This window comes from Talpa occidentalis, unplaced genomic scaffold (assembly GCF_014898055.3).
Source record: "Talpa occidentalis isolate TD23 unplaced genomic scaffold, MPIMG_talOcc4v2.1 talOcc4.9, whole genome shotgun sequence".
In the NCBI taxonomy this organism is placed as follows: Eukaryota; Metazoa; Chordata; class Mammalia; order Eulipotyphla; family Talpidae; genus Talpa; species Talpa occidentalis.
The window spans coordinates 56050722-56075838 of NW_023605305.1; the positions used below are offsets into that span (position 1 = coordinate 56050722).

The 25117-nt window shown below is 34.2% G+C and overlaps 1 protein-coding gene across 8 annotated transcripts in view; it reads right to left on the reverse strand.

The window, feature by feature from the left end:
• The window catches only part of MIER1 (MIER1 transcriptional regulator), a 56095-nt gene that overhangs the window by 18845 nt on the left and 12133 nt on the right, over positions 1–25117 (reverse strand). For 6 of the 8 annotated variants that reach the window (XM_037500440.2, XM_037500445.2, XM_037500446.2 and 3 more), the window contains 6 exons: positions 22755–22779; positions 16987–17132; positions 7803–7964; positions 6989–7121; positions 3240–3304; positions 462–534 (listed from right to left, as the gene is read on the reverse strand). In XM_037500440.2, the coding sequence (XP_037356337.1) occupies positions 462–534; positions 3240–3304; positions 6989–7121; positions 7803–7964; positions 16987–17132; positions 22755–22779 (604 nt within the window). Of the gene's footprint in view, positions 1–461; positions 535–3239; positions 3305–6988; positions 7122–7802; positions 7965–16986; positions 17133–22581; positions 22619–22754; positions 22780–25117 lie in introns of all 8 variants that reach the window. The other 2 variants (XM_037500447.2, XM_037500444.2) reach the window with 2 other exon arrangements.

The following is a 25117-nucleotide window of genomic DNA, read 5'->3' on the forward strand; positions in this document are numbered from 1 at the left end:
TAGCAATGAGTAATGTCACACACACTGCACATGAACTGATTTAAAACACACTCACACACGCATGCACTCACTTTCTGGAACTCAACTCACTTTCTGGAACCCAAAATGAATAATCTGAAACACACTTAAAAACAAAATTTGTTTTTATGCTATTGGAAATTTAAGTATTTATGGCTAGCCTAAAGACTTTTTGATAGAATTATGAAAAAAGTCATGTAAAATTTAAGTAAACAAACTGTTCCCCCCAATACAAATACCAAAATAGTCAATTTTTAGTAAATAACACCAAAAGTTGAGAAGCAATTAAGTTTTTTATCAGTTGGTACTCAAGCTTTTTTGAAAAAACTGTCCTATAGCTTCCACTGACATAAAGTAACCTTTTAAAATTTAACTATAATAGCTCATATAAATAAATACTTCAAATGCATGAATTTAGCTATGTAACTTTACTAAAAACCCACCTTTTTCATTTTCTTTGTATCTACAAATGCCAACTGGAATTTCTGCTTGAAACATGGAACCCACCATTATCTCCTGTTTTAAAAATAATATAAAACATTAGTAAGATCTAATAACACAGATTTTATATCCATTTTTTTACCGTTACCATCTTCTTGGGTAAACTATTGCTGGTTTCTGTCATAAAATACAGACACAAACAATTAACTACCTCAAAGGAGTATTGTGAGGATGAATGAGTTAATAATAGAGCTTGGATATGATTGGATGAAATATTAGTAATAACAATGGGATAAATGTGATGCAAACAATTTTTTTAAAAATATGGAGAAAAGAAAATCCTTAGAATTCAGTTAATAAAGATTAAATAGGAACACTGAAAAAATATGTCAAATACAGATATTGTCTGAGTATCCACATTCTGAGGCAGTGGTCTTAAAATATGAAGCCTGGATCAGCAAGCAGCCTCAGTATCCCCTCAGAAGTTGTTTGAAATGCAGATGGCTCAAGTCCCACCCCAGACCTACTAAGCCAGAAACTCTAAGGATGGGATTCAGCAGTGTTGCAACAAACTGTTCAGATGATTCTGACACACATTTAAGTATGAGACCAGGGCTTTAAGGTAAAGGAAAAAAACAAAAAGAGTTTGTATAAAGCTCAGTAGAAGTAAAATGGCTAAATCTCTAAGCAAGTTAGTGCCCATCTGTCATTTAAAAAAAAAAAAAAAAAAGCCTCCCCAAACATAATTAAATCTTATTTTGGTAAATACGGTAATTAAATCTTTATGTCAAAAAAAACAGGTTAAGGGAAAAGCGGTTGTTCAGAAACACAGTTGGTGATGACTACTAAAGAGCTTTTATAACACACAGGAACCAAGACTACATGGAATCTTCTTTTATCTGGTGGTTAAATGATTAAGAGTAAATTTACTGCATTTTCAAAATGAAAACTTAGGAAAGGTAAAAATCACGGTCTAGGAAGCTTAACAGCTCTTTAGATCCAAAATGTTCCATTCTCCTATAACTATTACCCCAAAGATCTTAGCCTCTCCTTTTGTCTAGTATTATGTCAAAAACATGCTATATATAATAAAGTTATTGCTGTACTTGTATAGGAAAACCAGTCAATTTTCTAAAAAAAAATACTACATACAAATTTTCTCTGCTCTTACACAGGAAATTTTTAAGTATCTTTCACCATAAAAAGGAGTACTCATTGTCACTTATTGTGCCTCTTTTAACATTACCCACCTGTGCCTATCATGGAATAATCAAGTTATCAAAATACCCTACCCAAGTTTTCATAAAAACTCAATTTTATCTTACAAAATTTTAGAACATCAATCTCTGAATTTTCACATTTACCACAACAAAATCATACTAAATAAAACAATCTGGATTTACAGTGGCCTGCAATATCATGTAACTTTCTTGAGGAAGCAACTAACCTAGCAATGAAGGACGCCCTATGTCCTCCCTCCTCTGAGCTTTCTTTGTTCCTTCTTTAAAACCACATTATCAAAACAAAAAACTCAACACAATCAAAATTCCTATTGGTATGAGTTGGTAGGCTATTGTTTGTGTGGGAATGCTATTATCATTAATTTATATGGAAAATATTTGGAGCATTCCCAGACCCAAAATCTAACTGATCATATAGGAATGGTCTACTTTTGAATAACGGGAAAACCAGTATATAAACCTGAATGTGTGGTAGAAAATAATATAGTGGACTTCCACGGTTTCTAGGTTTTTTCTTCTTAATTCCTGCCTAGTATAGGTATAAAACAAAAAAGACTGAAGAACACTCATCTATATAGGTCACACAAATAAGAAGCAACTTTTGTAAGTTTTCTATTTTCAGTCCCATTGTTTACTTATCACACACTGAAATTAATTAACCCATACTACACTGAGCTAAATTTCCCTTACCATTCCAACTCAAATATATCTATATATCTCTTTGGAAATCCATAAACAGATAAATTCCGGCTAAAGCTCAGAATCCCGTAAGGTAACCCAATCTGAACCTATTAAATATTTCATTCATCTTAGTAGAAACTATGAGATCTTCCTTTATTTTTAACCTGCCAAGGGGAGTCAGCTCTTTCTTTATGCCCTAGGCATCCCAAACCAGGTATCAACTAAAGACCAAAATATCATAAATAAGGTTAAAAAATATTTGCCAATTAAATAATTACTAGCCCAATCAATTTGATGTCTTGAGCTATTCTGCTTCCAAAGAAATAATAATTTATACACTAGATTTAATATCAGATGTAAGAAAATGACTCAAGGAAATTTTTAAGGAGGAGAATTAGGTCCACCTATCTCAAGGATATTTCTCCAGAAATGATTTGCTTTTAACAATTCTAAAATATAGTTTGATAATATTCCTAAGTCAACTGCTTTGCAACAGCATAATGCTGTATAACCTTATAATGAAAAACTAATGTTAATATATTATCTTTTGAGACATTTTAGAAATTAACACTTATTATGGATAGTTATAGAAAAGCCCAAATATGTCTCTTCACCCAATATATTTAAAATACCCACATTAATGAGATGGAAGAACCTGTAAACTAAGTTAAACGAGAGCCTGGAATATTTTTCTTACCTGGATGTATTAAAGAAAATCTAAACATCTACCAAATATTTAAAATCACAAAAGGGCTTACCTCAACTTTATTAACATATATTTAGTTATAGCAGAATAATTACACTTAGGCTTTCAAATATTAATTTGCTTAAGTTTTTTTAAAATATTGTTCTAAATACCTTTTTCCAGTCTTCTGATGGAATATAATCTTCATCCTCTTCAGACTCTTCTTCTATTTCACTATCTAGAATAAATAAAACAATACTATAAAATGATTGCTTGTCCTGTCCTGTATCTTTATTATTGTATCTAACACCAAATACTTAAACATGCCCAAAGGTATTTGCGGAGTTAGACCAAAATGTTTCTATTCAAATAATCAATACCCTATCAGCTAAAATCAAAACAAAACAATACTTCATAACTTTCTGGAACCATCCTAATCTTAGGTAACTGTATTCTCATAAACAAAAACTGTAGGAGAAAAAATTCAGAGTCAAAACAGTCCATCTCTAAACCTAATTCTGAAGTTTGGAACTGGATGAAGTTATATGATGATTTTCTTCCCTTATGAAGTTAGATTTTGGTTAAAACAGTGGCTTTTAAAAAGCGCTTCTTAAAATATAAAACACTCAGAATTTTGTAGCCCTACTTTGGGGGGTAAATCATTTGAAGGGAGGAGCTATAGATCTATAAACCTTCATTCTTCCCAAACTCTTTTATTCAGCATAGGCAAGTTGCTGTTTGTTTACATTTTGGAGTAAAAATGTAATTTTCACAAAGGGGTAGGAAATCTTCTGAAAACTGATTGTCAGCATCTTCTCAACTCTAAACCTGCACACAAAGTTAAAAAGCACATTAAATGAAGAACTTAATTCGCCCTATGGAGAAACTAAGATAAGCAACATATATACAGCTCCCATGTACACATCACAAATACAATGCCAGATGTATGAAATAAATATTCTTTCAAAAAGCAATTACTGGACCTCCCTGGTGGCAAAGGGGTTAAAGTCTCAGTGCTATCAAGCTATCACTAGCCACTGCAGTATGAGTTCAATCCTCTACCACGGAGCTAACCCACATGGTGCAGCAGACCTCCCCTGTCTTGACCACTGCTCCTCTCAGCAGTGTATTTCAGTAGATCCACCTATTCTGCTCCCCACTCTGTCTCTGGTGAATCTTCTTACCCCCCTGCACCTCTGGCCTACATTCGTTCTTGAACGCATAAATGAAAACAAATCTTGAAAGAAAAAAAAAAAGAAGCATTACTTAGCATCCTAGTATTAAGCAAATTTTGGCAATGGATGTATTCTCTGTTAAATACCACATTTTCCCCAGACAAAATTAACACCATTTTTTTTAGTAACTAACTTCTCCTTGCATTAATACTTTCCAATTTGACCATATTTTTGAACAAAGCTCACAAAAAAATTACGATTAGCAGCACTACATTCATTTCTAAACTAAATGTATAACAAGTCATATATACAAAGCAGTTGCTACACTTAATCAGTTATTCCATTACTATAATTCATGAGATTGTTTCAAGTGTTTTTCTTCCCTTTTAGAGTATATAAATTTAGATCCCAAAGTAAAACTACTAATGGCTGACTTGTTCTTATTGAAGATTGTCTTGTAACTTAAAGAAATGGAAAGATTATTCTTTGATCATGGACAGAAAGAATTAACATTGTTAAATAGGCCATCTGACCCAAAGTAACATATATTCAGTGTGATCCCTATCAAAATTTCAATGGTATTCTTCAAGGGACTAGAGCAAAAAATGAAATGTAGATGGAAATACAAAAGACTGTCAAATAGTCAAAGCAAGTCTGACAACGTAAGAGCAGAGGTATCTTACTCCTAGATTTCAACCTATATACTACAAAGCCATAGTAATCAAGAATATGGTACTGGAATAAAAACAAAACACACAGATCAATGCAATGGAATTGAGAGCCCTGGAAGACCACTCTTCGTTGGTTAACAATGCTGTGTGCAACTTATGGATGGAGTTTCACATCTCTTCAGATGTATGTTACTACATGCATTGATCACCCAAAACTCACATGGTCCCAGGGGAAAAAAAAAACCACACTTATAAGAATAGTTAGCTTAGAATAGTGAAGCCAATAATATACAATGAAGAAAGAAAAATCTTTCAACAAACGTTGTCAGGAAACTGGATAGCCACAAGTAAGACAATGAAACTAAAGCTTTATCTCACACTATCCAAAATTAGCATGAGGCAAAATGTATTAAAGCCTTGGACCGAAACCATAAAATATATCCGAAAAGAAGAAGAAAACTCCATGACATTGGTTTCAGGGCTATCTTTGGGGACTTGACTCCAAAAGCAAGGGAGAAAAAAAGCAAAGATAAATAGGACTACATAAAGCCAAAAAGCTTCTGCATAGCAAAGGAAAGTATCATTAAAATGAGAACACACACTAACAGGAGAAAATATTTCTTATCACATATAAAAATCTCACATAACGAAAACAACGAAACAAAGAATCCAATCAAAAAATGGGCCAAAGACCTAAACAGACATTTCTCCAAAGAGGAGATACAGATGCCAAAAGGCACATGAGAAACTCCTCACCATCACCTATCAGGGAAATGAAAATCAAAACCACAGTGAGATACCACCTCATGTCTTTAAGAATGGCCTATATCAAAAAGACCAAAAACAAGTGATGGTGAGGATATGGTGGAAAAAGGAACCCTACTACACTGCTGGTATAAATACAGACTGGTGCAGCCCTATGGAAAATAGTATGGAGGTTTCTCAATGCATAATCCAGCAATTCTACCCCTTGGTATCGATTCAAAGAATAAGAAAACACTAATTTTAAGGGATATAACCACTCCTATGTTCACTGTTGCTATGCAAATAACCAAAATGTCCCAAGACAGGTGAATGGAAAAAGAAAACATGATATATATATATATATATACACAGTGGAATACCAATCAGACTTAAAAAATAAAAGAAAGAAATCTTGTCATTTGCACCAATATGAATGGAACTGAAGGGGATAACGCTAAGCAAAACAAATCAGTAGGAAAAAGAAAAATACTTAATTATTTCATTCGTACTATAAAGAATGAAAGCAAAGGAGCAGACAAAACAAACTGTATAAAACACACACTTGAGATTGACAGCAGAACTGAGGCCACTAAATGAGGTGAAAGCAAAGCAGGGAGAGGACCCAATAGACTATGGTAGAAGACCATGGGAGTTTTGGGTGATCAATGCATGTAGCAACATGCATCTGAAGAGATGTGAAAATCCATCCATAAGTCATGCACAGCATTGTTAACCAATGAAGAGTGGTCTTCCAGAGCAAGGGCTTTTGTTTAGAATGAAACCTGGTAGCTCATGTATTACTTAAGATCCATACATTAAATGCTACCTCTACTGCTGATCACCTTTGACTAGATGATATCTGTAGAAAAACTGGGTTTTTTTTTTTTCTTTTCATATAATGTATTTCCACCATAACAGTCAACCACTTCTTTAGATATCTGGGAGTCAGTGACTAGAGAAATAATTTTATAACTATATCTAAAAGGGGTAAGTGGCAAAGCACGTACAAAATAAAAACTTAACAGTTGGAGAAATATGAAAAGACAGCCATAAAATTAAAAGAAGGGCCTGGGATGGGGAACAATTTAAACAAGGGAGAGGGAGGAAAATCAAGTTAACAAACACAACATTTTCTGTAATATAATTCGCAAACCACAGGGCCCCAGCAATGCTGAAGTAGTTAACACAGAACAAAATCCCCTGCCTATCAAGTGGGATTTCAAAATAAATGAATTCAAACAGAGTGCTGAAAAAAAAAGGCCCACTAAAGTTTAAGGTCATGTCTTAAATAGCAAAAATTATATCCAAACTAGATCAACTAATAATACTTACTTGTATCGAAATATTTACATCGACGTGGGCGGATTATCTCCTGAGCATCTTGAGAAGCAACAGATTGTGATGGATCATCATTGGAAGACTGAGTTTCATCCTCTTGACCTGATGAATCTTTTATATTCTCTTCCTGTGGATTAATAAATTAAATTTCTTTAATGTAAAGAAAACTGTTAAAGGTGAAAAGGTCACAGTGTGCCAAATACAATTAGAAAGCTAAAATGAATACACTAAATGCAGTATGGTGGCCTGGTTTGGATCCTGGAACAGGAAAAAAGAACATCAAAAACATCAAAAAACTGGTGAAATCTAAACTGTCAGTAGTAATTAATAGTATGGTACTAATGTTGATTTTTCTGATTTGATAAATATACCATGGTTACATGAACTGTTAACACTGGAGATGCTGGGTGAGCAGTATACAAGAACTCTGCATTACCTTGGAACCTCTCATGTAAATCTAAATTGTTTTGGAATAAAATAAGAAAAATGAATACAGAACTGCCAATTTGTCTTTCCTACTTAAAAACAGTGGCATTTTTTAAAGGCCGGTACAATTTATTGATAGAATAGGCAGTGAAAAGAAATCTGCAATAACAGAGACTGTTACTTCTCAGGAATGGATTATAGGGAACATCTAATTTTTACTACATATTTCAACAAAATCTGAATTTTTAACATTTGAATGCATTAGTTTTAAAGATAAAAGTAAGTATAGTAAGTATAAAAGCAAGCAGTTAAAATAAGTATTAATAAGTTACACCTTCAAGAAGATGACTACAATCTTAAAAATATATGTGTATAACCTTACTTTATTTTCCCCACTACAACCACTGTTATCATCATTATCAGCATCTTCATCATCTTCACCTTCTTCTTCTTCTTCCTCTTCCTCCTCATCTTCTTCAGGTAGTGGAATAGAACTATCATAACCATAAAGACTGAGAAGTTCATGAATTGGCATGTCTCCTTCCTAAACAGACCAAAATAAAAAGCTAATTTCTTAACAAGTCATATTTCAAAATTTCTATAATTCACAAATCTAGAGTATCCATTCCTTAAAGAATACTCTTAGAATTTTATCAAGAATTCTCAAATCCTAAAAATTAAAACCAAAAATAATTCTGAATCCAAGGAAAATCTCCACCTATAAGAAACAAACCAATTCTAATTGCTAACAACCAATTAAGCATAATAGTAAGTGATGCTGGTTTAGAACTTATGCTTTCGTGCAATCAACTCAGTAAATATACAGAGAAGTCAATTAACACTATGTATGGATGCTCACACTTAAGAGTATACCATACATAATTTGGCAGTGGGAAAATAGAATAGTTAGAAAATAGACTGTAAACCAAGTAAACAAACCCAGGAAGAAATATAAAATTTATAACCCAGTCCAAACATATAAAAAAATTGTTCTATTATTTCCTTTTTATAGATGAGGAAACTGAGATTGACAGGTTAAGCAATTTCTCCAACAGTAACACGTTTTAAAGTAGTGGAACCAGATTTAATTCCGAAAGCTATGTCGTTCATCAACATATCACGCAGTCTCAGGCAGTGACATCTCCCAACACACAAAAAATACATACTCTATGAAATGAAGAACTATCCATATATAGTGAAATGAAATCAGGTTTCGACAATGGTGCTCACTTTAATCACTAGAGTATCAGGGGAGCACGTGACAGAATTCTGATTATAAAAAGAACATTTAAGCCAAATCACCTAAGCCCCTTCCCACCCAACACATGGTGGGGAGAGGGGCAGAGAGAAAAATCTGAAGAAAAACCTAACAAAAAGAGGGCAACAATTAGTCACTTTAAAATCTAGAAGTATATTATTCAAGAAACAAGATAGGTTTGGTATTTCTCCAGCTGTCCTGTAAATCTAAATACACTTTTTCAGAGGAGATAGGTACTTCAGACTGGATATTACCTGCTGACACTAACCACTTAAATCATACAATTAGCTCCCTTCACTTAATCTGTGTGCAAGAAACCACTAATGATAGTAATTTGAAAACATTTCCTTACAGAAAGAAAGAAAAGGCTGCGTAACACTCTTTCACTTTGTAAATGGCTATTTCAGTTATAAATCTGTTTCTGAAAGAAAAATAAGTTCTTGTGTCCTGCCTTAATATCTTGTATCAGTTATAATCTGAAAAGTGGTAGGTGTATCATGCAAGGTACAACCATTCCAGCTGAGTGACAGCTGGGCATATATAATTGATCTTTCATACTGTGGTTCTCCCAGTACAATACAAACAGTGCTTCAAGTATTAAAAGACATAGACCATGGAGATGTCTGCTCTATGCAGCAAGGATCTTTACAAGAGGCAGGAATTTGGAAATTATAAGTAAAGTAAGCATTTGAAAAACAAATTTCAAAATCAAGAAAGAACAAGATAGAAAAAGTTGGTTGTATACACAATAACAGTTGACTACCAAACCGTGTCTCCCATGTTTGTGATAAATGCCTTCTTTCCACTCTTATTTTCTAACTAACACAGAATGAAAATATGATATAATCTCATTAGGTTTTTAAAAGTACCAGTGTTTGCCATTTTTATTTACAACTAAGAAAACCAAGTAGAGAGAATTATCATGCACACATCCTGTACCACAAATGAGAAGTAGTAGATTTAGCAACTGAAGTTGCTACTATGAACAGGAGCCACTTTAGGTCAATAGTGTGAAGGGCTAACCCAGGAGAAACATTGTAGCATTAAGTGTGCAACTACTATTTACATGGACCTTAAGAATGCAAGATGAGCTTATTTCACATTTATTTCATGTTATTAACATGTTCCTACTACCACTAATTTTTACTGATACTTTGTGAGATTACACAAAAGAGGTAGATTATCTATCAAATAAATGTCCTCAGACTCCCTACATTTGGTCCTTTTCACTCAAAGGCTTATTGTAACAGACTCCTATACCCCACCCCAAAGTTTCTGATCTAGTAGGGCCAGGGGAGGTCTGAATATCTGTGTATTTTATAAGTGCCCGATGATACTGATATTGCTGATATGAGACCACCTTGTAAATCACTTATCGCAAAGGTCTATAGTAAGATACCTGCAAATCAGACTTTTCAACGGGAAACAATAAATTTGATCATTATCTTAATACAGCTTATTATTAACATCTGACATCTAGCTTAGTTATATGTCAAAGGATAGGTGACACACTAACTGCATGGAAAGGAATATTCTTTTTAACTACTACCAACAATATGAAATGCATGACATCCATGGTTAGATCAAAATTTTTTCCTTTTTGATATATAGTCAATTAATGATTCACTTTACAAAAATTCACTTCTCAAAGAAAAATGTAGCAATGCCTTCAATATTCACTAAGCAGACAAGAAGGATCAAAGTGACTTGTAATAGTGCATATAAAAGAGAATTGCTTGAATCTGAAGAACCTGTAATAGATTTGGCACAGGAAGAAAAGTAATTCAAGTCAGAGGAAATGACAATTGTACAAGTACAGATACAGAACCAAAAATGAATAAGCAGGTTACTCTGATTAGAGAGTATTCTTATTAACTAAAAATAAAGCAATTTAGGACTGGTAGTTTAACTTGCTTTCTCTAGTTTATATTTAGTTTCTAAAAGGATCTGTTATACTCAACTTTGACTCAATCTGAGAGCAGCTGGTGGATAGCGACTGAACTCTGGAGGGACTTTGGGAAATACACACACAGCAAAATGTTCAGGATGGATTAAGACAGGGAGAGATTTAGTATGCCAGAAACACTGAGTTCAGTTGGAATCCACAGCTATCATTCACATGTAGTATAATCAGAACCTAAACTAAATTTAAAGCAGTAGTAGACAAAAACCCCCAAAGCCTTGCAGAAGTAATCAATAGGATTTCATCATGAGTTAAGAGTGATCAAGAGGTCCTGGTAACATCAAATCTCTGGTTTTAGACATTCCTTGGATCCAGACACATATTCACATAACTTTTTAAAAAGTTCTAAAAAAAAATAAAACAATAAAGCTGTAAAAAAAAGAAATACAAAAAATTTTCCTTCCAGACAAACTGTAGGTGGAATCTATCAGGTGTAAATACTCTTATTGATTATTCCACCAGGAAAAGACTTCCTTAATACTAAAAACAGAGTATAGTGTACCATGCTTTTGCTTAGGCATTAACTTTCAACTTTCCTTCTGTCCTGCAATATGAAGTTAGCAAATAAGTTGGAAGCAAGTTAGTAAACAACAGTCACAGACCACTTAGGAATACAACAGAGCTTAACAATACTATGAAAGTATCTTACTTGATTTAAGGTATAAAGTTAGGGTCGCCCTGCAGCAAACATTGGGCTACAACTACTAAAACCAAAATCAATTTTGCTGAGGAATCCTCAGTTTCAAACTTAAGTAGCATTTATGATGTTCCGACTATGGGCTAACTAAAGTATTTAAAGATTTGGCAAGTAACATATAAGGATCATTCACTGCTATCTGTACCCCAATCATTTCCGTTGTCTAACACTGTCTTAGAAGACTTTTATCTTCTAATACTCACCTTCCAGGAAATAGTCTTTTCTACATTCTAATCAAGTATTGTGATTTGTAAACTCGCCCCCTGGACATCTGACCCAATTAAAATCACAGCATTCCCTGGCTATATGTTTGGAATGGGCACATGATCAAGCTTGACTACAGTTTGTTTCCAGATTTTTATCAACGACAGTTCAAGAAACAGACTATCTCAACCAGCCTATCAGGGAGACATGGGAATGGACAGTATCATAAGAAGAAAGCTGATTTGAAAAAAGGAAGCCACCATGTAGAAAAGCATAAACAGAAGCTATGTACTGGTGACACTAGGTGTGTGAGGGCTAGATATATCCCTGCCCTAATTGAAATTACATAAGCCTTACACTAAGTTTTTCATTTTGCCTAAGCTAGTTCAAGATGCACTTGTTATTTATCCCCAAATATAAACAGTAATGACATCCTGTAAAGCAAATGTTATTTCCTTCAAAAAGAAAAAAAAAAAAAAAAAAGATGTTGAATAAAACCTGGCAGATGAAACACTATTGCAATAGGGTCTGTCAGTCACCTGTTCCATGTATCTCTTTAGTTTGTATTTTCAAAGTCTGTACTCTATCAGGTAATACAGGGCTTCCATCAACTTAAATTGAAGCATCACAATAAAGTGCCATAGTGTTTTATTCCCAGTTACATAACTGTTAAGGTAGAGTAAAAAGAAAAAATTATGGCTCAAGTACAGCGGATCTTCAATTCTGGGCTTATATATTTGTTTTGAGAATTTTATGAATGATATTACTACTAAGATTTATTAAGTGATAATCAAATGCCAGACAATGTACTTAATATTTTTCATATATTACCCTAGTAATAACACTAAAGTTTAATGATATTAAGTAAATTGTCTAAAGTCACACTCCCAATAAGTAGTGTAGCTACTTTGAAGAACTTGAAACTATGACTCACTGTTTACCCTTACACACATATGCATGCACATTGCTTCCTCAAAACCTCAAACTAGGTTAAGTGTACATCACCCTGATGGAGTGTGAAATAAGATGTCTTGGGTTTATAGACAATCACAAATAGGGAAAATGGATACAACAGAAAATGAGTAAAAGAGGGATGTGGATAATACTCCCATAATAAACTTTAAAAAATAAGCTAAACACTGTAACATGGGACATGTCTGCATAAGCTAAAGGGATACGCTAGACAGAGGTGTAAACAACAAACTTACAGAAGACAAAGCAAATTATCTGAAATTAAAACTGTTAACTTTAAAAGAGGGCACAGTTACCAAATACCAATGGCAATATAAGACTGGAATTTATTATATCTCCTGGCCACGGAGAACATGGTTTCCTCTCACATCAAGGGAATGTCATTTAGATTATTTAGAAATGACCCTGAGTCACAGCAAATGTTGGTTGTTCAAGGGTTATTTAGTACATGAACACAGCATTCTTTTTCTTTTTAAAAAGATTTATTTTTTATTTATTTATACAAGCACTGGGTACAGTCAGAAGCACAGGAGGGTGAGAGAATTCACCAGAGCCAGAGCGGGGAGCAGAACAGGCAAACTAACGAAGTACGCTGCTAAGGGGAGCAGCGGGCGCAGCAGGAGAGGTCTGCGTGCCATGTGGGACCCTCTCTGGCGGCCGGAGATTGAACTGGCTCTGCAGAGGCTGTGGGCAGCTTCGCAGCCCAGCACTCAACTGCTGCGCCACCAGGGAAGCCAGAACACAGTATTCTTATAACATCTGTTTGAACCAAATATGACTTACCAGTAAATGCTTATGAAAGGGAGAGGAAGAGGCTGATTTCCACTCAAGAAGGCCTAAGGGACCACACCCAGATTGAACTAGAGAGACAGTTCATAAGGTAACCAACCTTAGGAACTGGGTTTTAACTATAAGATAAATTATGAAGGGATGGAGGTATTGAATTTGTCATAATCCCCGTGCTGGGGTTTCATTTTTAAAATTTATATAATTCATGCTGTGTATTCAGGAAAAAATTCAATCTTCACATTTTAATCTTTACGCTCTAGCTCTGGAAAGTGACTGACTGGTACATGCCTTGCATTCTTGCATTTAAAAGGACTGATACTGTTATAATAGGATTTTGCAAAAATACAGATAAACACATAAAGATTCAGTTGACCTAGATCCCTCTTCTCCTAAATGGACTGCAATTTGAGACTCTTGAGTTTTAAGAGTATATTTGAGAAAGTCAAGTCTGCAAATAAATTCTAACTTGTATATCTAATTCTACTAAAACTTTTAAATGTCAAACTTATAACACAATGCCTATATTGAAAATTCATATATGTAAATGTAACAATATATATTAATGCTTTTTTTTTTAATGAAAAGCCAATTGTCACTTAAATTTTTGAAATTCAAAGTTAGTGAACTAAAACTGCAGGCTATGCAGTTATTGGTAACTCCTGAATGAATCAACTACCAAAATTCTACAATTACATCAAAAATTTATTTCAGGCCACCAAAGTGCCAGGTGAAAAACACCTTATCTAGTCCTGAACTGTTTAATTTCTATAAAAGCAAATCAATAATCAACATAAAATTTGTTCACTCTTTTAAGAAAAGTAAAAATCCAGTTTGCTTCAATTCATATATGAGGAGTTTATAACTACAGGAAATCTAATATACTGGCCCTGAACTAGCTCAGTTGTAGGTCACAGATGAAAGCAATAGTGTTCATGTGCTATTTAAACTTAAGTCTTGTTAGGGATCAGCCTTAACAGCACAAGTTAGAAACATCTGCTTGTCTGGTTGAAAAAATTGATAAATGACTGGCTCCCTTGTCTTTTCTTCCTCTATATATCCTCTGCAAATAATCCTGTTTTTATTTTACCTAAGGCATAGTCATTTGAAAGCAAATTTTTGGAATGCTGTAAGAAGGTAGAAGAGAGAAATCAGAAAAGACACTGATATGCTCTAAGCACATTAGCTAAACACATCACAAATTTTGGACTAATTAAATGTATAGCTCATTTTCTATTGAGAAACATTTCATCTCAAAACTTACTGTAACCTGTATTTGATTTCTCTATTCTTATAATTAGTACCTGAGTAATGCAGAATGTGGTAAGATGGAAAAATATAAGAGTTTTTTTCTTTAACTTTCATCCCATGGATAGGATATTCAGAAGCAGGTATATATATCTAAAAGCACAGAAATGTCTATGAATAATTGAAAATTGCATTTCTATTTCACAAATACATGAAGTGACTGATCAACTATGATGTTCACCTACATTCTGAATCAACCAAGCAAATCATTCCTGTCTTTCCAGCTTTTTCTAAAGAACAGTTTTAACTCCAAGTTCTTCATTTGCTTTTAACGCATTCTTTAAATGCTCTAATAACTATACATTACTGCCACTAAGACCGAATCTGTTCTCTGGCTTAGAATAATACAATGTGGAATTGCTTAGGCATCATGGATTAATCCAGTTTTAATCATTAAATGATCCAAAGTGGGATGATCTGACAAGATCGGACTAAATATTAATATGACTTCTTTTCAGTTCTCTCACTTTATACTTAAAAACTAAATTCAAAACATGGATTAGTCTTTATTACTATAGAAGTACAAGAATTTATTTTTCCTTGACTTTATGTTCTCCAGATATGTCAGGCTAGTACTGTTGTTCTTTTTATTATGGAGTACAACAGAGCATATACATAATGCATTTTAATTAGAGCATACCAGATTTATAACTTATCTATCCATTCAAAACTTCTGAGTAACCACTCTTGCTAGGTACCATGAAATACACTGGTGAATAAAATAAGATATGGTCCCTCCTTTCAAGGAATTAAAGGAGAATGAAGACAATAAATAAATATCTAAGTACAAACTGTTAAGTTATAAAGAAAGCAATGAAAGGGGTAAAATCATTAAAAAGGCTAATTAGGGGACAGAACAGATTCTTCTGAGGAATTAACAGTCAGCCTAGACTTGAGGATATACTTAGCTTCAGAAACCACACACTAGAGAGTAGGAATGAGCCATAAAATGGAAGCAGAAACTAGTGTATCTGAGAACAAAAGGTAACTGGTGTAGTCAACAAATAACATGACAGGAACAGTCTAATGCATGGCTGAAGAACTGTATCATGCAACTGGCTTTGCTGGCAAGATCAAAGAGACTGAATTTTCATATGGTTTAATAGAAAGTCACTATAAATTTTGATTAACAGGTTAACATAAACTACTTTAAGTAATCATGACTGTTATGGAAATTTAGAGATGCCTACTGAAATATCCAAGCAGAAATGTCAAGCAGGTAGTTAAAACTGGATATAGAAAACAAGACAATATTAGAAAAATAAGGAATACTGGGCATACAGGCATCAAGGGAATAATTAGATTAGATCATCTAGTTTAGTAATTTTCAAATGAAGTACATTTGAGCCCCACATCTAGAGAGATTCTGATTCAGTATGCCTAGGATAAAGACATAGGAATCCACATATTTACGTCAGTCTGAGTGTTTGTGAAGCAGTTGATGCTGAGTACTGATCTAGAGACAGAAGAAAACAAAGTCCAGAGCTGAAAATTGTGAAATTAATTTAAATCATGGGTAAAAGATGACATGTCCGCTAATGACAAAAAATAGGAAGAAGGGCCTCCCTGGTGGCACAGGCTGTAGAGCTCAGCGCTGTGAAGCTGTCCGCAGCCTCTGCAGTGCCGGGTTCCATCCCTGCCGACCTCAAAGCAACCCACATGGCAAGCAGACCTCTCCTGTCTCGCCCGCTGCTCCCCTCAGCAGTGTATTTCGTCAGTCTGACTGCTCTGTTCCCTACTCTGTTTCTGGTGAATCCTCTTAACCCCCGTGCATCCCGTACCCCAGTTCTTGTATAAATAAATCTTAAAAAAAAAAAAAGGGAAGAAATAGGGAAAACTGGACAGCGGTGTATACTCCTGAATTTAAGTAAAACAAAGGAAGTGGTAAGTTCTGTTGAATACTGTTGAGAGTAAAGTAGAGAGAGAAAAGTGGACCAAGGGACAGAAAAAAGGACATCACTGGTTATCTTGACAATATGAAGTAAATGTGAAATGAGGAACATGATGACAATTCTTAATAAATTTTGGTTTTGAAGGGGAGTAAATAAGAAGTGTAATAACTAGGAGGGTGGGAGGGAAAAGGAAGGTATGTAAAAGGAAATTCAGGATCTTTTTATAGCCCGTTTTTGACCAGATATTGGTGACTATTTGAACAGTTAATTATTTGAATTCTATTTCACATAATAGGTATTTTTTTTAAAACACGTCTTTCATTTCAAACTTTAAATATCCCACGTATAATCATATGGACATTTTCAGTATGGATTGTAACACCCATTTCCTCAAAAAACATAGGTAGAGAATCAAAACATCAAGTGTTTCCTCTCTCCACAAAAATGTTATAACTGCTTCAATCTCTAGCTCTTATTCTTATTTACCCTTGCAAGATCCTCTATTTCAGAACTGAAGTTTGTTTCTCCTTCCATCATTTCTTCTTCTTCTAATGTTCGTTCATCATCAAAATCATGAACCAGCATGTCAGCTGATGGATCAAATTCATGGTCATCTGATGTCGCTGAACCTCCTGGCAAAGAATATTTAAAAAAAAAGTTTGGTTAACCAAATTAAGTATATCTTATTAATATTAATATGTTATTTGAAGAATTATGTAAGCCAAATAAAATTACCAGGGAAGAACTATGCACAGCAAATACTATTTATTATTTTCTAAAATGCTTGCCCTTGGAGGCCTCCCTGGTGGCGCAAGGAGTTAAGCACCACACTATGAAGCAATTCGCAGCCTCTGCAGCACGAATTCGATCCCCAGCCGGCCAGGGAGCAACCCACATGGCGCAGCAGACCTCTCCTGTCTTGCCCGCTGCTCCCCTCAGCACTGTATTTCAGTCAGTCTGCCTGTTCTGTTCCACACTCTGTCTCTGGTGAATCCTCTCACCCCCCGCATCTCTGGCCTGTACCCCAGCTCTTGTATGCATAAATAAATCTTTAAAAATAAAATAAAATAAAATGCTTGCCCTTATTCATAAGCCCCCCAAAACTCTTCTAAGGGATTACTTTTGCTGCCTTCTCTCAACCTCTGTATGGTTTAGTCACAACTATTAAAACAAGTGGGGGATCAAGGGTAAGGAAGGAAATGGCACATTCATAGCTTTAGAAAGAGTGTAGAAAAGTGTTGTGATCTTCTAAACACGAGACCTGTGTTGTAAAGAATGGTCATATCAAATAAAAGTGATATTTTGTGTGGGAAAAATATCATTTTTCAATTATTTGACATTTAATAGAGCTACTAAGTATGAACCCCACCCCCATGGCCTCTGAGAATATATAGTGATGTGAAATATATAGTCATAGAACATATAGTTTTATGAAAATACAGGTTTACTCAAACATCATTCTTCTGTCAGCACTTCAATGAAAATATATTCTTATATTTGGGTAGCTATTCATAACTTACTTGCGCTTTCGATCTGAAATAACTCACAGTGTAAAAGCAAAATTTATTAAAACTGCATACAGAACACTCTTATGAAAGGCATGAAAAATAATAGGTAACTGATGTGTAAACTTATCTATCTTTAACCTGGTGACTGGGGAATACTGCTGCAAGTAATAGGTTCAAACCTTCTAAATTGATAGCAAATGCTGGATATACATATATTCTATAAACTATCTTCACATTTGGGTATCAACACATCAGGTCCTAAGTTTGCAAAAGTACTAATGAACAAATGAATTATTTAATATAAAAAAATCAGCTTAAATTGTTAAAGGTTACATTAATAGAAGAATCTACCTTTCCATTTCACTCCAATAAGAGAATCAGTAAATAAAATAGAGATAGGAGGTTGGCTTTCTTGAAAACCACACTAGTTGGCTGATGGTAGGTGTGGTTTACGTAACATTCATCTGAGGAAGTGTGAATCTATTTCCCTAAATCATGCAGTGCTGTAAGTCAATGTTACTTCAATTTAAAAAATAATAACGGAATAAAATAAAACCACACTATTAGGAATAAGCAGGCACCCAACGCTTAGGATTCCTGTCACCTCCCACAATTTGCAGCATTAAAAATGACTAACTATGTGCCAGATACTATGTTTCAACAATTCACACACATTATCTCATTTAATATTCAAGCAATTCTATGAAGAACAAAAAATTGAGGCTCAGAGAGTTGAAGCAGCATGTTTAAACTCACAGAGCCAGTGGTGGCAAAGTGGAATTTGGAACCAACCAGGGTCTGTTAATTCCAACACCTGTGCTTTCACTGTCCTCCAAGACTCACTTTAAGCTACAGTCTCAGAAACAGGTATTCTGCCTCAAAGAACACTTGAGGAGGGCCTATGTTTACTAAGAGGAGAAAACTGCAAATAACATTAGAAGACAAAGAGCTTACTAATCATTGTGCTCTTTGCAGAACATAACAAAATACAAATATTAAATATAAAATAAATAAATGTGAATATAATTGTTAAATAAGGTATCATGCTAGAGTACAAATAACTCATCCAAGTTCTAGAATAATTTATAATATCAAAACATTAGCAAAATATATTACCTTATATTTCTTCTGGAAATTAAAGGAAGCAAGCAATAATTTTAGTAAGACAACTTAGTACTCAGGGAGTGGCCACAAGGGTTCCATTAAGAATGCAGTTTGAGAACCATTAATTTCATTTTTGTCTCAAACTTACTTTCTGAGTTTTCAATGGGAAACACTCCCAAAACTTTTCAACTCACCCACCTTTCCAGTTAGTAGACCAGAGCAGACTACTAGTTTCTAGACGTGGTAGTCAATAATTATGTAAGCCTATAATGCTTACTTATAGGGCAGAAATGACCTTAAAAAAACCTTACATCACCACTTTGATTACTATTAGTCTAATCATAATTCCCATTGGATCAACTATTGTCAAAAATAATTAAGCATAATTCCTAATTACTTACTCTTACCAGCTTAAAAAAAGTCAAGTTCACAGTGAGTGAGTACACGTTATTTACATGACTTACCTCAAAGTTGTTTTATGTCACGTAATTTGCAAAGCCAACTGAAAGTCTTGCCATTTTAACTTCCCACTACATGAAGTAACAAAGTATGAGGGAACCTCTTCTCCCTTTCCATTCTATTTCCATTCCCCACTTACACACTCTGTGGTTTTCTATAAATTTTCAATTTCAATTTCTTTATTGCCTTAATCTGACCTGTTTTATCTGGCTACTTTTTACCTTATTCTTTGAGACCAAGCAACCATTTTATTCCTTTCTGTTAATTACTGGACCCATCGCAAGGCTATCTCTGGGGCTGGGGGTGAGGGGGAGGAAATCCACAAAATAAGTTATCAGAAGTTTTGTGTGTGTTTTAATACTTTGTTTTATAGTTACAGTAAATAACACTCTTTGTCATGTCCATCCTACTGCAAAATTACCAGAAGATACTTTGTCTTTTCAAAGTCTCAATAGATATATTAAGGTTGTCGATCATGTTGGCACTCATTGAATTATTTTATTACCTTCTCCTTAAATGCTCATATCTAATGATAACTCATCTTACAGGTAAAATCTTATATTGGGCCTCCACAATGGTTTACACTGGAGGAGTCTCTACATAAACCACTTATCCTAGGTCATGTGACTATTATTACTAGTATCAACTCCAAAAGACAGGTTACAAAGGACAGATTTTCACCAGTGGTAAAAAAAAAAAAATAAAATTTTAGGTCATCCCCGGGTGGTGCAGGCAATTGAGTGCCACCCTCTGAAGCTGTCCACAGCCTCTGCAGTGCCGTTCGATCCCGGCCAGCCAGCGAGGGACCCACACGGCACCACAGATCTCTGTCGTGCCACTGCTCCCCTCAGCAGTGTATTCCGTCAGTCTGCCTGTTCTGTTCTCTGCTCTGTGTCTGGTGAATCCTCTCACCCTCCTGTGCATCTGGCCTGTACCCCTGTTCTTGTACAAATAAATAAAAAAATAAAAAAATAAAAATAAATCTTTTGAAAAATAAAATAAAATTTTATATGAGGGCTTCCCTGGTGGCGCAAGGGGTTAAGTCTCAGCACAATGAAGCTATGGGTACTGCTACTGCAGCACTGTTCAATCCCTGACCAGAGAGCTGCCTAACCCACATGGCATAACAGACCTCTCCTGTCTCACCCGATGCTCCCCTCAGCATTGTATTTTAGTCAATCTGCCTGTTCTGTTCCCCATTCTGTCTCTGGTGAATCCTCTCATACCCCCACACCTCTGGCATAAACCCTAGTTATTGGATGCATAAATAAAATAAATCTTTTTTTTTTTTAAAAAAGGCTAGTACTTTAAAAAAAATTTTCTATATGAAACCTCTATTCCTAATTTTTTCCACCAACTTTTACAATGACCTCAATTAGCATTACTTCTAAGAAAAATAAACAGTGCTTTAGGTAAAAGCCTGATATTACAAATGTTAACTATCTCAAAAGATCTTCCCTAGTCTGAAAATAATCTTCAAAAAAATGAAGGGTAATTTACTTGTATAAGCATTTGGCAAGCAGCAAAGTCCATCAAAGGCATTTATAGTATTTGAGCTCCTCTATTCTTCCAGTGCAGACTAGGCTGATTCAAATGCAATGGAAAGTAAGGAAATCAATGACTAAAATCATTTCTGGAGTAACTATTTTCATGTATCTATGTATTAAAGGATGAATGCCTCAAAAACGGACAGAAAAATATCTGAAACTTGGTGTATTTGCAATGTCACAACATTAACAAAAACAACAAAACCTATTTTTCAACGAAGATAATTTGTTTAAAAGAGAAAAAAATACCAGCAACAATTTCAGTCCTTAAAGGGATATGATAATCTACTATTGTACCTGAGGTTAGATTACTTCCATCCTCAACCATCCAGAATATTTACAAAAAACCAGGAAGTTAAAAAAAAAAAAATAGGAAAAAACCTTCAATTTCAGAATGTCACAAAGTCTAATGTACTTTACTCTCAATCCTATCAGAAAGAGTAAGATATTTCCCACTGGAATAAATATGACAAAATCAATTGCCACTTGAATACATTCGTCAGTTTAGGATCTGGTGATCTAGCTAAATTGCTCCTTGATACTACATCGTACTACAGAGTACATGACTTCTGTTCATGTAAAGGACTATGAAACATTAAAAAAGGCTTATATTCTGTTAAAGCAATTTTTATAAGCTTTTTCCCCTAATATTTCAAAATGGGAAAAGGTGAATGCCTCAATTATCTGGAAATTTCAGTGATATATGATACCTAAATATTCAGTATCTGTGAGACATTTCCAAATAAAGTTTTATCCTGTTCCAGAGAGCTCTCCTTCTTACTCTTCTTAGCTATTCAAGACTATTCCTTAACCCTACAGGCCATGCATAAGTCGGTCCTCTCAGTGAAGTCCCTGGAAACAACGGTAGAAAGACTAGCACAATTCTGAGGGTTCCCAGCTCCAATCATTTATTGCCACAAAGGAATATTGCACATAGCTGTGCCAGAATCTCTGATTGATCATGATAACCCTAGATCCAGATTTTATATAAAATATTCTAATTTTCTGAGAACATTCACTCACCAAACAAAAAAAATCTTTCTGGCCCAGATTTGGTACAAAGATCACACCTTTTGCAGTTTCTAAGTTAGAAAAAAATGAATCTGAACTATTTGGAAGAGAATATAACAATCCAAAGATACTGGTCAGAGGATAAAACTTGATCCTACTCAAATCTAAAAATAAATTCCTTAATTTATAACATTAAATGTTTACTTACTGACTCTTCTGCCTAACTTTATTTTCCCTCTTTTACTAAACGCATTAACAATTTTTCTCAAATAAAATGCTTTGAATTTTCTACACAAGCGAGTATTTCTCAGCAGTAGGTGATTCCTCTTTGAAAAGTACACTTCACAAATATACGCTCAAATAGTAATTTAAAAATTAAGAAATACATGTGGCAAATCACAATTAAAAAGTGAGAACCCACAGTCATGAGGTTGAAGTCACAGCAGCCTCACCTGTACTTTCATGAGCAGTCAAACATTTCATCCATTTCTTTTTCCCCAGAGAAAAGAAGCATTCAGAAGAAAAGCAGGTCAGATGATAGTCTAACTCCTCTAGCCTTTATTTACGCAAGTAACAGAATAAATGATTTTATTAGAGACTATAAAAAAATATGGGAAATACTTACCTGGACTTGAAGACTCAACAGATGGCTATGGGGGAGGAGGGGAAAAAAAAAAAGAAAAATTAGCATCTTTGGGTAGTAAATCTTTGTAAACATTACAAGTATTATTCAACTACTAATATGAAACCAAACTATATAATACGTTCTAATGTCTGAATTGCCTAAGACAAACTAAAGCTTCCCAAACTAAAACTAACTTTCTCTGGACAATATTTAAGCACAGAAAAAACCTCAAAACCCTCCTCAAATCTAGAAACAAAGACAATAATATGGGATTGATACAGATTTTAAAGGCAAATATGGATCCTGTAACATATTAAGAAATATGATTTCAGATCGTGATATTTTCTGAAATATTTTCTATCAATACAGGGGAAACTATGTACAAGGTTTGCTATCAAGCTGGTCTCTGGCTTAAAATGTGTGTGAGAGGGAAGCGGAAACTATGTAAGACATTATTTTAAATAAAAATCATATTGTAAGAAAGCAGAAGGAAAATATTAAAATGTTATTTAAGCACCAAACAGTATACCAGGTTAACTTTCTTAACAAACAACATGCTTTTAAATGATCACAGAATTAGCAACCTTTCAAGCTAGTCTAGAAAAGTTATCTTATGGAAGATCACAAAAATTCCCAATTATCATGCTCCTTCAACTGTACCACTGTAACTCTCTGAAATTTAACTACAAGTTCTCAGAAATTTTAAAGATAAACTTGTTAGTATCTTGTTTGAGTTAATATTACCACTTAACAGTTTGTGGCTGTTCTTCCTCAGCCCACAATAATAAGCAAGTTACAAATTCCTATAAGACAAATTTAACAACAAAACTTCAAAAGATGCTCGCCATTGACACAAACTTTTATAACTAAAATTTTGCCTATTCACTCGGAGCTATCTATATTTCATATCCACTAGTGCTTTCCTGAAAGCACTAGGAAAGAGTAAAACTTCTAAGATTTTTCTTCTTTCTGCTCAACTAAGGGGCAGAGAGAATAGGAACAAATCAGAAATGGAAAAATGACTAGTTTTTCAAAGCTAAACATTTGAGACAAGTTTTTATAAGGTGCTTAAAAACTCCCATTCTCAATATTGTCCACATTTATGTCACTGTAATTCTAGATTCCAAAAAATAACTTAGTTCTTTTGAGGCACATTTTTCAAGTGTTCCATTTTTTTTTCCCCCTTTTAATTCTTTTAAGAGTATGCTTCTTGCCTGCAGCATTCTTATTCTAACAAAAGAATGATGGTACTCAAGAGTTACATATTTTCAAGGGTCACACTGCTATCTATATTTAAGATAATCTGACGAACAAAGTCAACACAGCACTACATTTTAATTCAGATTTTCTAATGGGAAGCTGGAGAGTGGTATGGAGAGAATAATGTAATCATAAAATGGGTTTCTAACTTGTTTAACATCTTTTGGACACAGCAACACATCTCTGACTCAAAATGGATTTAACTACCACACAAATTATTATACAGCAAATCAACACCTCAACATATTAGCCCATATTTCATGAACTCATACTTCATTTCCCAAGTTTAAGCACAACTTGTCTAAAGCTACAGAATGTTAATGACTATTTACATCTGGTCCTAGGTTCGATAACCACAAAGTAGCCTTATAATAGTATTTTTCCTTTCCTGTACACTTTTGACACAGGTTTGTATGGTATAAACAAGGGGGGAAAAAAGCATTTTTTCAAATTAGGAGCTAAAAGAAGTGGCTTTTATCATTTAGTTCTTTTTGAACATTTCAATAATTATTCTATTTAACAGTCTTCTGATAAAAAGGTTTTTGATTAAAAATAAGTTATTCTACTAAAGAATAAAAGGCACATTTTTCACTAATGTTAAGTATTGACAATAATAGATATTGAATTGTGAATCACATCTGTATATACTCTGGTAGGCAGTAAATGATCTCAAACAGCACTAAATACCATTTAAAGACTGTACTGAGTGTGTTCTTTTACTGGTAAATAGCTATCACTATAAAGTTCTGAAAAAGGTCCCAAATACTTCCCTTTTATTAAGATGTCAAATGTTTAGAGGACTGGTAGCATTTTTAAGTATAGCTGGCACAAAGCAGAAAACCCAGTGCTTAAAGATATCATTAATTGTCTTATCACATCAGACATACTAGAATGTTTCAAGAACCATGATTTGACTGATAGTATATTTAGATTAGAATGGGGTGGGGGGCCTGGGGATAGCCTGTCCACAGATACACCTTTGGCATTCCAAGTTCAAAATAAAATTCCACTGAATCAATATGGAGAGGGATGGAGTGAGATCAGTTTCTTGAAAGTTAATCATATCCAATTAGATTAAAGTTTCTGGAAAATGTCATTTATTT